At 34.9% G+C, this 18,959-nt stretch overlaps 1 protein-coding gene across 4 annotated transcripts in view; it reads left to right on the forward strand.

Annotated features, from left to right (window-relative positions):
- EMB2730 (Ribonuclease II/R family protein) overlaps positions 1-10,160 on the forward strand; it is a 121,199-nt gene extending 111,039 nt beyond the window's left edge. For 2 of the 4 annotated variants that reach the window (XR_016361378.1, XR_016361381.1), the window contains exons 12-15: positions 8,066-8,461; positions 8,573-8,797; positions 9,030-9,273; positions 9,505-10,160. Coding sequence is in view for 1 of the 4 variants with exons in the window: in XM_089816308.1 (XP_089672434.1) it covers positions 8,066-8,461; positions 8,573-8,797; positions 9,030-9,089; positions 9,505-9,507 (684 nt within the window). In the remaining 3 variants the exon portion in view is untranslated. Of the gene's footprint in view, positions 1-8,065; positions 8,462-8,572; positions 8,798-9,029; positions 9,274-9,476 lie in introns of all 4 variants that reach the window. The other 2 variants (XR_016361379.1, XM_089816308.1) reach the window with 2 other exon arrangements.
- The last annotated feature ends 8,799 nt before the right edge of the window (positions 10,161-18,959 follow it).

Genomic DNA, 18,959 nt, shown 5'->3' on the forward strand with positions numbered 1-18,959 from the left:
GAAAAAATGGTAAGATGTCTATCCCTTATTTTGATGGCTCAAGAAAAACAAATGCCAGAACTTGGGTGTAAAAACTTGACACTTACTTTCAATTGAATCGTATGATGGAAGATGAAGCAATTAAATATGCACCTTTTCATTTAGAAGGGGTGGGACACGAATGGTGGCACCATGAGCAAATAACCTTGGGTCATAACCAGATTAGCACATATGATACTCATAGACAAGTTTGATTCTAAGGACCCAGAATTTCATGTTAAGGACTTAACTCAGCTTAAACAAATAGGGCAATGGAACAATACATTTCTGAATTTGAGAAGTTAGTAGTCCTAGTAACTGAGATTATTGAGAAACAAAAAATTGTTATATTCATTGATGGGTTATCTGATGCACTTAAAGGATAGGTCAAATCTCCAAATCCTCCATGTTTCCAGACTACCATTAAAAAGGCAAGAGAATTAGAGCTTTCTTCTAAGGGGAAAACTTTTAACATGGGACCTCCACCAAAATCAGATAATGACAAAAAACCTTTCATGAATGACATACCTCCAAGAAATAAGTTGAATAAATAGGAACAAGATGAACTTAGGAGAAAAAAGTTATGCTTCAATTGTAAAGAAGCTTGGGCACTAGGTCATAGATGGTTGGGGAAAGGGAAAACACATTATATTGAGGTAGTATCAGATAGTAAAGAAGAGCAAAATATAGACTTGAACCCAAAAGACCACCACAGAATAGGTTCAGGAAAATAAACAAGGAAAAATTGTAATAGCATCCATGACAAAAACTCCACATTATAATATTTTCAGAGTAAGAGGAGTGTTACAAGGTCAGCGGGTAGTTGTTATGTTGGATAGTGGATCTACACATAATTTTATTGATACTGCACTAGTTAAGAAACGTGGTTTACATACAGTGGAACATGAGGGATTTGATGTTTAGGTTGCAAGTGGCACTAATTTAGTGAGCACACATAAGGTTCCACAACTAAGTATTGCTCTTGGTAATTATACAGTAATAGATGATTTTCATGTGGTTGATCTGGCTAATACTAATGTTATTTTGGGAATTCAATGGATGGAGATGTTGGATAAATATTCACAGAGTTTGCGCATGGATTTTTTTTTCAAAATTGATGGAAGAAGGTAATCCTCAGAGGAATGTCGAATGGTGGACCCAGGATTGTCTTTACTAACAGGATGGAGGCTATTTTCTGTGTGGTGATGCTGCCTAGTCAATGCAATGTTTTCTTTCCACCAAGGTAATAGGTTTTGAATCTAAACCATATTAAGTTTTGCCCAAAAATAAAGATAAACAACAATAAGTAAGAAAAAGCAGATGCAAGAGATACACGAGATTATCCTGGGAAAACCCTTGCACTTAAAGGGAAAAACCCTGGTACACCACAAAAATCTCTTTTATTGATCATAAAAATGTTTTTGGTGTACAACACTTTTCACTTGATACAATATGTACAAAGTATAGAGAGACTCTTCATCACACAACTGAAGGTCTCTTCAATTTCCAAATATACATCTGTTTGTATTTCTATATGCACAGCTCTTTGCATGACACATGTTTCTAAATATTATCTCAAATATTATCACAAATGTCTTCTTTAGCTGAAGATGATCATAACGGTCATATTTTTATTTCATAAAGTTCGAGATAAGATCTCTATCTCTGCTACAATCTTCAACACTCAAGAAGCTTTGGTTGAGACAATCCTTTGTTCTTCTGCTCTTCCAAACAATTCTTGCTTCTTGAGACAATCCTTTGCTTCTTCATCTCTTCCAAACAATTCTAAACCCTCAACTCTTCTAAAGACTTTGATGATTTAACACTAGTGATATCACTCCAAGTTCTCTTCTTTTTGCTTCAACTTTTTGTTATGATATCTTATGCTTGGGTTACTTCTTTGATGAAAATATTTGATGGCTTGGAGATTTCTTTTGTATGCTTCTAGCTTTGTTTACCAAGAAGTCCTTAGACTTTACTTCACCACAAAGAGTTCTCTCATCTACAGGGTTCTAAATCAACTGTGGAGTTTTGGTTTTTTCTTCCTTCAACAAAACTTGATTGTGAGAATCATTGCCTCCTTTAAAAAGAGAGAGTTCCCTTGTAACTTTGATCCACTCTTCCTTTGCATACTTTGTAATGTTTGTATATGGTTTGATATGCTTGTGTCTTTATTCTCAATTATGGCTCTAAATTGTGATTTGTCTGAGTTCTACGAAAGATTTGACAATGTATATTTGCTAGGTTGTCTGTACCGATATGGGTACAAGTACGAGAACCTAGTTCATGGCTACATGCAAATTTTTTTGGGTTTGGTTATGTGTGTACAAAAAAATTAAAGAAACTACAAAAATTGCAAACTTAAATCATTTGATAATATGATACTTCATCATTAATCAATGCCAAACGTCAAAGATAAATATTAAATGCCAATTTGAATAAACCTTAAAGACACAATAACATCATCAAATACATGTGTTGTGCCAACTCAAAGTTGCACTATATTTCAAAAATCAAATGGGGGTTTAGGGACAATACCTTCAATCTGGTCAGGGGGCAACACCCTTTGTGGGGGTTTGGGGTCAATGCTCCTAATAGGTTCAAGGGGTAGTGCCTCTTTCAAGGGTTTGGGAGTAGCATCCCCAACAGGGTTGAGGAGCATCACCCCTTGAGGGGTCTTGGGGTAGTGGCCCTTGTAGGGTCCCAGGTCAGCCCTTGCTGCCAAGATCAAAATTTCAAATTAAGACCTTCAAAACCGCACATAACTCCATGCTACACATCATTTCATAGCCCCATAAAGGGCTGAAAGAAATGCCAAAATGGAGACAATGAGTTGAGAGCAAAAGAGAAAACAAAATGAAATGTTTTTAGGTTGAATGGCCTCATAAAGGGTCGTCTTAAGGTTTTGATCTAAAAGAGAGGAAGAAAAAAAACCCTTTTATGGAGTTTCTAAAGTTACAAAAGTATTTGGCTTGTGGATGTGCCAAGGTGTGCAATAGAGGTGCATAGGGTGCACATTTGGATTGTGGCCGCGCCTTGATGTACACATCCACAATCTAGGATGCACATCTTGTGCACACTTGAATTGTATCCGGAGCACACATTCGGACCATAGCGTATTTTGATCTGATGCACCCTAGAAGGGTGCCCATCCATAACTAAGTGTAACTATATTGGTGAATTTCTGAAGTTGGCTTCTTTGCAGTCTCCTTTGTTCCTGTTCCACCAATCAGAGGGATCATTTAGTTACATCGTTCTCCCCTAGACTATGCCTTGATTCACTCTTGCCTTTGTTTGGGCTTAATGGGATGAATTTTGTTGGTCCCCAGGGTAAGTTGTTAAGATTTTAACCCATAAATCAATTATAAACAGCAATAAGGGAAACAATAAAAGAGATACAAAATCACAAGAATATACCTTGGGAAAACCCTTCCAAAATGAAGGCAAAAATCTAGCCACACAACAAAATATCACTTTATTGATAATGAAATGTTCAAGTGTACAATGCCTTTCGTTTGGTGCGATACATATAACACATAGAGAGACTTTTCACATTACAACCGAAGGTATCTTCAATATCCTAAAACATGACTTTATTTTCAAATGCAACTCTTCGTATTTTCATGCCTCAATGCATGTTGTATGACACGTGTCTTAATATTTAATATTACAATTTATCATAAATGTCCTTTTCAGATGAAGGTGACTATAATGATAATAACCTCCATATTTCTAGAGATAAAGATCTCTGTTGCAACTACAATCTTCAACACACTCTCTTAGTTTAGCTAAACAGTCACACAAGGTTGCAACCAAAGTTGAATGATGAATTCAAACCAGATAGGTCCAAAACATATTTCATGGAATCACTCAACATGAAAAACTTCTAAAATTCACAATCAACTTTCATCACAGGCTCACTCAACATGATGCTGTCATGAAATCTCTCAACATGACAAACTTAAAAGAATCACAATCAACTTTTATCACAGACTCACTCAACATGATGCTGTCATGAAATCTCTCAACATGACAAACCTGCAAGAATCACAATCAAATTTCATCACAGACTCTCTCAACGTGATGTAGTCATGGAGTCTCTTAACATGACAAGTTAGTAAGGCTTACAATTAGCATTTATCACAGACTCTCTCAATGTGATATAGTCATGGACTTTCTCAACATGACTTCCAACACTCATCACAGAATCTCTCAATGTCATGACATCATGAACTCTCTACGTGATGCTCACTATGAATCTCTCATAAGTGAAAGAGTTATTAGGTTGACCATAAAACTATTATTAATTTTACATGAACAAGAACTCATAATCAACAAGAAAAGAAATCATTGAGACACATTTCCAAAAAGAGTCTTATCATAGAGAAAGAAACTCATTAACAACATGCATAAAAATGATTGAAATACTCTCTCTCAACAAAGGCTCCCTCTCGACAGGGATGGCTTTGATTGACACAATAAGGTAGTTGATGTAACCTCCCTCTGAGGCTGAACATCTCTCTCTAAATCACAAGCTCCCTTTTGAACACAAATATAAATCATCAATGTAATAGCCTCATCTCTTCTTGCTACATCCTCTGCAACAAGGAAAAAAATAAATCACAAGGTCATCCTATTAGGGAGACCAAAGCAAATTGCATACTATTTCAGTTACTAAAAACTATAATCATACAACACTTTGCTGCAAATGTCATCTGCAACCTCTTGTTATGGACTGAATCCTCTTGAGTGCTTAATAAATTTGCTCCAATCTTGCCTCAATAATATTTTCCACACGAACTTGTACCTTTAAGTGACTTTTCTGCACCGAGATTGTTAGCAACACCCAAAAACCAAGAGGAAATAGATTGTTGTTAGGGGATGCCAATTTATTCTAGGCTCTTGCAATCACTAGTTAATCTCACATCTGTCTCAACAATTAGCTTTAGTGTCGATAATCAAGATGTAATAGGAACATCTCCAAGAAACGCACGATAGACGAAAAAATCACTCTATTTTGCTGACCACTAGAGATTAAGGCTTACCACCCAATATCACAATCGAGGTCAAACACATAGGCTCTTCCTGATGATTACTTGTTTCACAACCTGGTTACACAAATTGTTTTGAATCTCAAACAATACCCAAGACCTGTCTACCAATAGAGGTACTTAAGATACTAGAATGTTGTTGTCCAAATAACAACTCCCTTCTCGTGACTAGCTTATGGTGCCTCCATTGAATTTTGCTTGACATGCAACTCCATTAGTTGACCACCCAACGATCCTCATGAATTCATTTGTCCTCTTGAACCAAGATCTCTTCCTCCATATGCTCAAGTAATACTGCCACCCTTCTCCAGTTCTAGAACTCCTCGTCTTCTCATTGTGGTCATAAAACTCCAACACTTCCCCAGACTCCCTAGCGGAATCAGGCATCAAGCTAAAGGTTCTATCAGACGCACTTCTTCGCCTAGAATTATGGCGTCCATGCTTTTTCCGCATTCACTTCTTCATTATCATTTGAAAAACTCTCCCTCTCTGCTGCTGAAACTCCTACTTGAAAATAATCTTCTAGTATATAGTTAGTTTGCTCAAACTAAATCAAAACTTTCAAAGAGATATAACGACCTCATACTATTGATTTCACAAAAGAACAAAATAGACTGAAGACAAATCTGGCCTGATAAAATTACTTCGTGCTCAGAAAAAAGTGATTTTCATATATGCCGCTTCTTAGGTCAGAGAAAAGATCATAATATCAAAACGACTTTTGAAAACCAAAAAAAGGAAAGCGGAATAGTAGCTTCAAGAAGAGAGACACAAAGAGACATGAGTGTCTCTCTCATAACTGACAAGCCATAATGAAACTACCATGTCAAATAAGGATACAAATGGTCACAGAAAGAAAAAGGTTGGCTCTGCCAAAATTAAAAGCCTCCACGTACGTTGAGGAACAGAAAGAAAGTCCATGTATGCATAGAGAAGGATACTGGAGCAACAACTTCACATTTTGTAGTATAGTAGCCTTGTCAACTAATTGTGCTTTAAGGTTTTGATTTGTTGTAAGTTGTAATTAATTTTAAATTTGACACTAAAGAATTTGCTAGTTTAGGGTCAAGACGAAGTTTACACCTTTAATTGGTGACATTGACCGATTTCTCTTTTGTCTTATTTCCAATTCCATTTCTATTTATGATATTTTAGCATGAAACAACAATGAGTTCTTCCCTTTATATTTGCCATTATGATAATATCTCTACATTTTTTGCTTTGCTAAGATCTTCCCATATTTTTGTTATCGTAAGTCGATGTATTAAATAGAGGAGATGAAGATCCTTATATAGATTTAAAAAGACTAATTTAGATGACTATACAAAAACATTGCAATATTCTAGTGGCCCCCCTTAATGGTCATCATCTAACTACCTCTTGCAAGACTGTACATGTCTTGTGGTCATTAATTCTTCAAAACATTTTATTGTTGTTGAGAACCTCCATGTACCTATAGAGTGTCAATGACAAGAGTAGCCAAAATCCTTCCAAAAAAGATAGAGAAGGTTGCACTGTTCTCCAAAATGCTTTGCAACAAGAGACACGAGGTTGCCACTGAATCCGCTAAGATGAGTTTAACACTAAACCTACCAGAATATGCAAAATTCTTGACCATAAATCATCACAAAATGTACAACTTGATATTGGATAGCAAAGTTTTCCCTCCCTGTAGCTAGAGACACTGAAAATAACTGCCACAATTTTGAGGAAAAATCAACAAACACTCCAATTTGCAGAAGAGCACGACTCCCAAAAAAAAATTTGCAAAAGGTCACAATTTTTGAGGAAAAAATTGCTAAACCCAAGATTACAAATCATCATTTTTTGTAGAATTGTAAAAAATTCACAAAGAAATCTCACACAACTTTGCAAATTACAGAATCTAGAAACTATTTTGAGGATAAAATCGAAAAATCAAGCAAAGAGCTGGCACAAAATCCAAGGCATGGATTAGCATACAAAGCATCGTTTTTAAAGGAAAAAACAATTAAACCTTTCTACAAACCAGAAGCCCTCCCTAACAACAACAAACTCTTAACTTATGAGGAAAATATTATAAACCTAATTTTTAATTTTTAGGAACAATTATTAAAAGCCACTAAAAGTATATTTAAAGGGACAAATGAAAACCCATCAGATTGTTTTATTTAAGGGGGAAAGTGGAAAACTATGAAACCCATCAAATTTTATATTTAAGGGAAAAAATTATGAAAACCCATTAGAGAAACCTTCATGTGGCAAACCATGAGACTTCACATGGTAAATAACATATGCAAGCAACATGCAACTCACAAAGCTCTTGCAATTAACATACAAGAACATGCTAGTAGATGTTCATGTAACCCTCGAAAATCAGAGACTTCTGCTCAAACCACAAAATCGTGCAATCAAAATACTTGACTAGGCTTGCAATTTTCAACAAACATCCTCAACGAAAAACTGCAAAAGTTCCATAAAATACCTTTAATGATTTTTATTTAAAAAATTGGAAAACAAATTTCTGGAAAAAATTCCAAATCAGAAGAGTGCCAAATTTTATGTAATTCCATCAACCCGCATTGATATTATGCTATGATAAATCGGTGTTGTATTAAACACATGAGATGAAAACTTCTCATATAGATTTATAAAGACAATGTTTCTAAAAGAAACAATTGTGAACTAAAGATAACATAGTAACTACCTAATAAACTAAAGACTAAGATGACCATTATGTAAACATTATGATGTTCTAATAGTTTTTCCTATTTTAATCTGAGTAATTGCATTTAATTTTTTCTTTCACTTGCTGTGTTAATGTTGGGTAATTGGAATACTCGGTTTGGTGTATATGACATGTACTAATACGAAAACATATGCTATAACTTCCTGACCAAAGTAATGTCTCATTTTTTAATCTTCACCTTATCCATGGTGTGTAACAAAGTGAATAAATATTGTTTGTCCAATCCATTCCATTTTTGTTACTTTAAATATTTTGTTGAATATTACAGGGAGCTATTGATACACCAATGATAGATACACGAGTCAAAGTTCAGAATCCAGATGATCCGGAGCCTATTATCAACTTATACTTTCATGATCAAACAAGTCCGGCAATGAGACTTGTTTCAGAAATGATGATAATGTGTGGGGAGGCTATTGCAAAATTTGGGGGAGAGCATGGCATTCCTCTTCCTTATAGAGGACAGTCGCAAAGTAGTCTAGCCACTGCTTCCTTATCCTATATACCGGAGGGACCTGCACGAAGCTCAGCTCATGTTAGGTCAATGCGTCGAGTGGAAATGGACTTCAGGAGACCAAATCCTCATGGAAGTCTGGGTGTCCCTGGATATGTACAGTTCACATCACCAATTCGACGCTACGTTGATGTTCTTGCTCACTATCAGGTATAGTATATACTTATGTCTGATCTTTGACATGGAATGATCATTATTTTTATTTCCATTTTTTATCAATCTTAATTATCTGCTTGATTTCTGTTACCAAATAAATATCAGGTGAAGTCTCATTTGAGAGAAGAAATTTTCCCCTTCACAAGTACTCAGTTGGAGGGAATTGTGGCTACGATTAATATTCAAGTACGGATTTCTAAGAGGATATATAACAATAGTGTTCGTTATTGGATTTTGGAGTACCTCCGAAGGCAAGCTAAGGGGAGAAATTATCGTGCTTTGATTCTTAGATTTGTGAAAGATAAAACTGCAGCATTACTTCTTCTTGAGGTCTCTTTCTCTCTCTCTCTCTCTCTCCATTTTCACCTCCTAGTTTCTCTCCCTCTTCGCCTCCCTTCCCCACTCACTTCATTTCGCTCCCACTCTCTTCCTTCCCCAGCTAGCCCATTAGCTCATCTTTGCAGCATGATACAGCCTATTGGGTACTCTGAACCTATCTTTTTTAGATTCATGGCTGTAATAGGAATTATGTATCTGAAAGTTTGAAAATTATTCTTTGCAGGTAGGAATTCAAGGATCCGTGGAGGTCTATTCAGGGGCTCAAGTTGGTGATGAAATAATGGTATGTGTGCATGAGGCACATCCTCGAAAGGACACGTTGTCCTTTGTGGAAGTAAACCCATTGTGACTGTTGTCCATCCATGCATGCCCTGTACTATCAACTTCTTACTATGAAAGTGCTCTATAATTCATATAATACATCCAAACTCCAGGTTTCAATGCATCTTCAATCTTTATTGCTCTAGGTATGGATTCTTTTGTGATTATATTTGAAATTTTGTTGGAAGTAATAATTTACAAGATTACTCAAGTACCGGGTGCAGGTTCATCTCATAACGAATTGAAGTTCCTAATATGAGTACCAGAGTGGAGATAGATGATAAATTTGTGAAAATTCACTCGTTACATATTGTAATGCCTTCGATTATCCTGATTTTGTTTTGTGCAGATATTTCTCTAATCTGGATATGTTTCAGTGATTGAATTCCAGGATTCACATGATCAAGATTCAAGGAGAGTTTCATGGGTATATGACATCCTCAAATATTCTCCTGTCCAAATTTCATGAGTGCATTCATGGATTTCTCCCAGAATCAGAGACTGCTGTTCCAAGTTCAGCTTTGAAAAGTTTACAGTTTTGATCATTTGGATTGATATGAAGCCTTACAAATTACCTTCACACATCACACAAAGCAGAGGGTTGAGCTTATTTAGATGGAGAGGATCTATATGTCTGAAGATAGAAACAAGCTATGGCATATACTGACAATTTGGTGTTCAGAGAATTTTTATATTGAAGTCTCGTGAACTCCTACCCCATCAGCTTCTGTTACCTTCTGATGAGTTAGCTTGCCAATGATCTTATAAACTGGATTTTGATCTGGCAGTCAAGATTGGGGATTCTTGCATTGATGGGTAGATTTAGCATCTGTCTTGTACCAAAGATGCAATGTGCTGATTCTGGCATATCTTGAGCATGTCTTTATGCTTGAAATTTTTCTGTACCAGATGAGAGTCTTGTTTTCTGCGGGCCCCTCTCTCTTGGCCTTGTTGGGTTCCTTAACATTTTTGATTTGTACTTCCTGATTTTTTGTAAATACTGACTTATCAGAAGTTTATTTATTTGGGTGTACTTCACTTCATTCATGGACATATATATATATATATATATATATATAGATATGAAGATATGAAGAGCACACAATTATACTGAGAAAGGGTGAATCAGTATAATAAAAAAATTGCCAAATTAAAACTTTTACTCAAATAATTAGCTTCAATAACTTTAAATGCCGAAATTAAGAACTAAGCACATGAACACAATGACACAAGATTTATGTGGAAATCCAATGCGGGAGAAAACCACGACAATAAATGCTTTTATATAAATTATGTTCTTTTACAATGTTTTGTAGGCTATGACCTACTAGAGGCTCCAACCCCTTTCTTTATGAGCACCGACTCACAGGAAGCTTCAACTCCCACACTTCGCAGGCTTCGACCTACTGGAAGCACCAACCCCCACAGTTGTCTTCATGAGTACCAACCCACTACGCACGAACCTCTCTTCCACCTTGATAATGTTGCCTACCCAACTGATAATGGACACCTTTTATTGCACACTTCTTCTCTTCTTATCACTCTATGAATATATATGCACTCGTCTCCCTTGAAGTCGGTCTTTAATTAAGCTGAAAATATAACTATTTACTCTCTAATATATTGTGTGATAAATATATTAAATTAGATAAAAATCTAATTATATATTTTTATTCCAGTTCCTCTTCCTTGCTCTTGTTCCACTTTTATATTAAATTATATATAAATTGGATTAAAAAATCTAATTATATATTTGTATTATTTTCAATTTTACTTCTTTTATTTCACCACTCCACACTCCACTCAATTTCTTCACACCACAACATGCTCTTACTTTTCATCTCTTCTCTTCAGTTGTACTTGTTCATATTCCTCATTAACAATCGTGTCTTATTGGAAAGACATTTCTTCTCAAAATCACACCTTTTCTTCTATTATAATCATAGCTAGTTTAACTTTTCTTATGTCAAATCTGTCCCAGATAATTATATCGCTAACAAGTCAGTTATTTTTATCATATTATATCATTGAATAAATAATGCCTTCATCTATAAACATTATAAACTGTGATGCAAATTCATTGTCACTGTGTATGGATTTATCTTCACGTGAATCATTCTGTTGCTCTGATCGACATCAATCTTCCATGTAAATCGCTATATATACATTTTTGAATTGGGATCACACCTTCCATTTAATGAGGAATATATCGATGAGTTCTGCCACTAATTAGCATTGTATTTTAGGCTTCCGAAGATAAGGATTATGAACTATTAACACATTGTTTTATCTTTAGTATCGTGATAAATAGTATAATAAATGTTCAACGACACCCAATATTTTATAGGCTCTCTTTTGTCTTAGTATTGCCGATAATATTAAACCTGTCATTTGTTATTTGGTCTACGATATTTTTTATTTGACTTTATACATCACCGTCAATATCTCCGTATACTAATCAATGACTTATGGCTACATAATTCTGTTTATACACGTGTATTCTTTATTACGACGTAGGCATTTTTCATATGGAAGGAGCTGAGCTAAATATGTCCATCAACGGTTGTGATCGGTAAAATGAAAATTACAGCCATCAAAGCAATCCTTACCGTTCATGGATTAATGAAATAAAGGCACTTTTGCACTCCGCATTGAGGGTGTCATTGCCAGAACACGAGGAGATCAAGGGGCCCTATGTCTGTTGACCCTGTCAACAACACTATGGTGACTACCACTAAACGGTGGCCGAATGGGCTCACCCATTTCAAAGAAGGTTGCTTGGCATACGCAAACGCTGCCAGGGAGTTGCTGACGAGGTTGCTCCACTTGATGATGATGACAGTCAGCCCGGTTTACGGAAGATCAGATTCGGCAAGTATTTTGAAGACTATGAGTATTGCACGATTAATTAGTTATCATTGGGCATAGGAAGGAACAGCGACATTGGACGCTGACTCTTCTTTACTAGGATGACGTGGGTAGACTAAATTTGAAATAATCAGAAAGAGGAGTGGTAATAAGCTCTGATTTGTATTTGACTTGTGCAGAGAAAAGAGAATGGTGAATAAATTAGTTGGTGGAATCCAATTATCCCAACACAGATATGAATTGGATGGTTGTGCGAACGACGTTGTGGGCATGCAAAGCACCTTGCTTGCTCATTTTGGGTATGACAAGGATAATACCGAGCTTTTGATCGACACTGTACAGAGGAGTCATATAAGAAGTCCACGGGGGAAAATGTTAGCAAGGCCTTTCTAGACATGGCTAAAAGGGCGATGAATGATGTGATCTTCTTTCACTACAACAGCCATGACACAATCGTTCCAATCCATCATCACAAAGACGAATGTATTGTCCCATGTGATTTCAACTTCCTTACAGGTCGGCTATTTAAAAAAAAATCTTCCCACATAATGTTAAAGTCACCTTAGCTTTCGATCTCAATGACTTCTAACACAAGGAACTAGTTTATGTTTTCAACTTTAATTGTTAATGAAGTACCAAAAGGGGCCTCATTCGCCATGGTCTTGATTCGTCTCACAATGGAAGCCTCATTGACAAAATACCATACTAAGATGGGGATGTGTCCCCCTCTTTTTGCTCCACGCATCAGGGATGGGGACACACCAGGGACTTGGGGACTCCGTTCTCCCGTCTCTAGTGGTGCCACTAGATTCCACCACCTCCACTGAGGATGGGGGATGTCCCAGTGTTAACTATCTGCTGATTTGATTATTTATGTTAAATGTTGATGTTCCAATTCAATGCAATGTTCAAGTATTTACTCTTTTACATCTTTATATCTTGTATTGTAATACATCTTTTTCATAACTAGCATTTTAAGTACCATATATATAGTATATACAACCCTCCCCCCCTATTGATGTCCCCCTGTCGTTCCCTTGTCATCCTCAAATTAAGGCCCCTCTATCCCCCTGTCTCGAAAACTTGCCCTCCATCGTTCCCCCATCCCCCTGGGCAATGTAACTATGCAAAAATACCCACCAAGCATCCTTCATTGGCAGTGATCCATCACAACTAAAATAAAGAGTATCAAGAAATAGATGCAACTCTCTTTTACAAGCTTCATAATCAAATAGTAGTGTGTTGTCTTCCCCTCACATCGTGTGTGCTGTAGAAACTGAATTTTTTTTATCATGCCAGCACTTCAAATTTTCTTTTGTAGTGCAAATATCTTGTGAACAAAGACAATGGCTAAACAATTTCATGAAATCAAAATAAGTAAGATCAACAACTATTGCATTCAGATAAACAATATATTCTCTTGCAGATTGTAAATATACTAGTATATATATTTTGTATTAAATGAATCTCCACGATAAATGCACATTGTGAACATGGTTTGAGTATGTTAGGAATTCAAAATACAATTTCAGTATAGATGAATGTATTTTCGAGCAAGAACCACTAGTGGATACTGATCATAAATTATCAACATCCTCTTTGCATATGCCAAACAACTTTGAAATATGCATGTCAAAGATAAAACACTTAAAAATATACCTTTAAAACATTCATTTAATTAGCTGATAGGCTTTCCTTTTGAGCTTGCTTGCAATTGGAATTTGACTCACGCCAGAAAAACACATGCAAGGAAAATTGTTTCAGGCTACAAAAAAAATAGATTTTGCGATCATGAACTATGATCACAGTGCATTAAATGAAGCCAGTATCTAGACTCATAATGGAAAATCTCAAGAAATAATGTTTACAAATACTGATGATATTGTGGGAACTGGCTATTACCAACTTGTCTTACACACCGAAGTTCTATCATCACCCCCGCAATGATCTGTGTATGCAACAATAAATGGATTTGTTTTCATTTTTATTTTGGTATGAGAGCATTTTCAAAAGACATCGAATAGTGGAAAAGAAGCCTTTGTATCTTTAACGTAGATCTCTGTGAGGATTTTTACAAGTTCTTGGGAGATTTCTGTGACATTGTCTCCAAAGCAGGTCACTTTATAAATACTGGTTTTTAATTGTTGTTAGCAACATTCATTTCATAGTAGTACTCAGGGTCCTTTGTTATGGTGTTTCCCCTACATAGTTGCTTGTAAACAACTTGTAAGGGCTCTCTCCCATGGCATTTCCCCTCGATAGCGACGGTGGAGATTTCTACATTGATAGTGGCTTTGGACATCTCTGCTCAATAAGGTGTCTTTGTAAGCATTTCTCCATCTCCAGATTGATTTCTATTTGTTTTCTGAACTCATTTAGCTCATTAGGCATCCAACGCACCTTTCTGAACTCATTTCACTCGCTGTTTACCCTCCATAATTTTTCCATTTATGTATTTTCTCCTTATGCAATGGAAGCTGTAATCAGAATTTTTATAAATAGAATAACCCATAAAACCTCTGCCACCCAAATCATTATTTAGTCAATATGAGCGCTTCTTATATAGGTTATAGAAGCAATTTATTGATTAGCGGTGTTCATGTAAAATGATACTACACTTGTGGCGTGTGAGTTCTCTTGGCATCGTTTTAAACTTTTAACACTTCACTTCTTTGTTAAGATGTTTGGCGGTCTCCATGGCTGATCTCAATATCATAAAACTGTGAGTGTTTACATGTAACACTAGTTCCGTCTTCAAGAGATCCAAAAACTTATCTTCTCATTCCCATGAAAAATAAGACACACATGATGTACACTAATCATAGGACATACCACAATTGACCATTCACCGTCTCCACTTAGCTACAATCAGCATTCAATTAGTCCATTGACTGTAATGTACCATCCAAAGCTGTCCACTAACCATCCAAAACTGTTAAATTGGATGTACTGAAACAAACTTTCAATTATCATCGTAAGCTTAAACTGATCATCTGCTACTTGAGACACCAAGTATGTTGGCCACCCACCTGCGGTATAGTTATTGATTATACACTTTGAGTAGTTTCCCAAATTCTCCTATGATAATTAGACTACCGCAAAGTTAAATACTATCACAACTTACGTTTTCTTCATTTGGATTGTTTGGATAAATGAAGATGTTAATTGACTAAGTATTTTTTATCATTCTTCAGTGAAATTCATAAAGTACCAGAAGATTGCTGATCATCAAACATTTGCCTTTCCAAAGTTGGTTCTGTGAGCTTTACTACTATCTCCAATTCCTTACTTGTCTTGTATTCCTAGAATTCTTTAGCCCACTTGTTTGAGTATTTTATCAACATGACTATTAATTCATTAACACAACACTAAATAAGCTCAACGAAACCAGCAACTGATCTCCTTCTCATTGTCATAACAATTATTTTCTATGATAGAGTAAGCCTTGTTAACCAATACTGGAACATTCAAATTCAAATTCATTAAGTACTAGTAAGCAAAATACCAAATTAACGCATCCCATAGTGGAACCTAAATCATCTACCACTAATTTGAATATTTATTATGCAGTCATTTTTCACTCATTGGTTTTAAACTTAATCAAATAGCACAAACTCAAGCCCCTGGTCCATCGTACAACATGCCCATTCCATGGCATTATGCAAACATGTACATGAGCAATGTATATGTACCCAAAAAAAATACATACCCTAGCCTACAATGCTATTTCCGTTCTCTTCGCTCCCTTCAATTCCAACTGTTATTTGCAATCCCTTCTCTCAACATCTTGTACAATAGTTTACCAAACGAGTACAATATAAATGATTTTGATCATCAAGTTAGGGGATTATTATGCGATAGATGCTAAAAGATACTCATAGAGAGACAAGAAACTAACAATAGAATTGGACCTTAGCAACAATCATTCATAGTGAGACAGGAAACATCAAAATTGGGATGGTGAACTAATAATAGATTTAGAGCTTAGCTCCACGTGCATATCCCTACAGAGATAGGTAAACAAATCACTGGGGCGGTGGGCTAAACAATTTCCTTTCCACAGGTAGCCAGGATACTATTAATGGTAAATCAATGGATCATATGTCTTTTCATTCGTCACATCTATATTTTGACAAAGAGAGCTCATGGGGTCGCATTCAATCCCAGGAACCATACAGAAAAATAGAACTAGAGTATGCAAGCTTGCACAAAAAATCTGCTGCAAAGATGGGAGGGTCTGATAATGATTTTGGAAGATTTTCTAGGGATTTTGAGACTAGACTTGACATCCTCAAAAGTATTGTTGGAGATCACGCGTCCAAACTATATGTTCAAACTTAACTTGTTAGTGCTGAGTTTATGGAAAATAAACAAATTATGCCATTTGTATTTGCATGTACGTAGAGTGAATAGAATTAGATGTGTGGCAAAAGACTTGTGAGTTTCCCAAAATGGGTGGTGAGATCAATAGCATTAATATTATCTGACCACTTACTATTGTCATCACCTAGTATACGCCTCTTACTCCTTTGTTTTTTAATTTTTGAACTTCGTCACCAGATGTTTTTAGACTCAACCACCACCTGATTCAATTCTAATCAAAGGTAGCCTCCTTGCTTTTGTCATTTCTAATATAATGTATATTAATAGTGTATACAATTATTACCCTAAATCTCTTTAATTTATATTCATGATCTTGACCTATACCCATAAATACGCTTTTATATTATACCATATATTATCTATATACATATATTCTTATGCTTACCTTATGCTATGCTGTGTTGTTTCTTGCATGGTCACATATCCACTTAATCCCCATTTAATTATACCTACCATATTTTATCACAAATTATTTCCTAATCATTAGTATACTATAGATATAATAAGAAAATATAAATGATAGGAGTAAGGAATAAATAAGTATGTAATGACATAGAATACACATATAATGTAAGAGAGTTATGCATGCTTATGGTAAATTAAAGAAATACAAATTAAAACAAATGTAACATGTTAGTGTACAATAAGATATGAAAATTTCATTGTTAAATGAATATAATTGAGTATTAATTTTTTTTATTGTTGACTAATTAGTATTGGTAATTGACAATAAAAATATGATTTTACACAACAAAAAGTTCAAGAATTATATTATTTACGAAAAGATAGATATTACTGCATGATTACAAGAGAGTACAATGAAATTAACATTGACAAATTAAAAATAGTAAATAAGTACACGTGAATAAATTATATTGTTTTAATTATTTAACATTTTATTACAAATATCTTTAAATAAAATCCTAAAATTATATATTCAAATATTGTTGTTTCATTTATTTACACATAATATTGTATTATAATTACATTGTTATATTCTTAATGTATTATAAATTACTAAAAGTAAACAAATTGAATGAGAATATTACACAAAATATCAAAAGTTTCTAACTCTAAAAGATTTCCATTACTCATAGTATATCTCTTTATTTTAAATTCAATTTCATATAATATATTATATTTCAAAAATCATAATAAATAAATAACATATTATAGCATATCATTCTATTATATAATTTGTATACCATTTTATAATGCAATTATAATATTTTGGTAATTTAAAAAAGTTGCAATAAATAATTAAATATTTATTCTCATTTGGCATTGCATTTTCATAGTTAAACATTAGCACTCTAAAAATTGCATTTTAAAGATACACTCAAAATGTTTATCCACTATATGGAAGACACTATTTTTTTTCATATCATTTAAAAAAATCATTAGTTAACAAGGCATATTAATACACCATTCTACACGAAAGCCTTGTTAATAGTAACTCTTTTTGTGGCTAAATTCAATTAATGGCCGTACACTATTGTCTTTTTAATCGGCTCAATTAAACAAAATGAAACCTCCTCATCCATGCAAAACTATATAACTAAAATACAAGTTCTGTAATTCCAAGCCCAATAGGTATAGTGCATAAAGTACAACTATGGTATCATTTTTTCCAACACACTAATTATGTTTAGATTGTGGTAACACTAATATGCCTTTAGCATGGAGGTAAGTGTAGTGGTCAGTTAACATAAGCACGGTGTATGTGTACTTTCATGTCACACAATGCTAATTACTTGTCCAAATTGATAGGACAATTTAATTATCTTTAAGAAATCTCTCAAACTCTTATGGACAATGCAATCAAACTTCTCAATAATGGTAACTTAGATGTGCACCTACATCTATAAGTGTTGGGCATCACAATATTTGGTCAAGAAATTGGGGCAACAACTAGATACAAGTTAGAGTTCTTTGAAGGCCTCCACTTACAAAAAAATGACCTTGCCAAGAAAGTTTAATGATCTTATCACTTCAGAGAAATCAAAAGGGTTCTATTTAATACATGTCACCCACTATAGTATTCCCACCATTTGTAAGTCAAGGTAAGCCAACATCTACTAGGATTATATTCGATTCAACCCTTCTTGATTTATTATGCAATTACGTTGAACATTACTAATACTATTAATTTATGTCATTAGTCAGGTGGATTGTAATATCTGACTTAGAGGTTCCTTACACAAAACATGGTATCATTGGTTCTCCTACCTTCTTGTTGAAAGAACCAGAGAGACCTCCAGACCAGTATGTTATTAGTCCATCAATGAAATGCAACAATGTTGGACACATTGACACCTCAAAACATATGACTCCCCATACAACCCATTCAATACAACTCATAACATGAGTCAATCGTACACATATACCACTAACTACAGCTTGGGCTATCACTATACACAAATCACAAGGGTTGACCCTAGATAGAGCCACAATTGATAATGGTAGAACTAAAAGAAAAGGCCTCACCTTCACTGCACTCTCTAGAGTCAAATCCCTCGAAGGACTTCACATAGATCCTTCCTTCTCTTTTGATTGCTTTTGCAAGATGACACAAAATCCA

Source organism: Cupressus sempervirens, chromosome 1 (assembly GCF_028749045.1).
Source record: "Cupressus sempervirens isolate cs-2001-9-10 chromosome 1, ASM2874904v1, whole genome shotgun sequence".
NCBI classification, from domain to species: domain Eukaryota; kingdom Viridiplantae; phylum Streptophyta; class Pinopsida; order Cupressales; family Cupressaceae; genus Cupressus; species Cupressus sempervirens.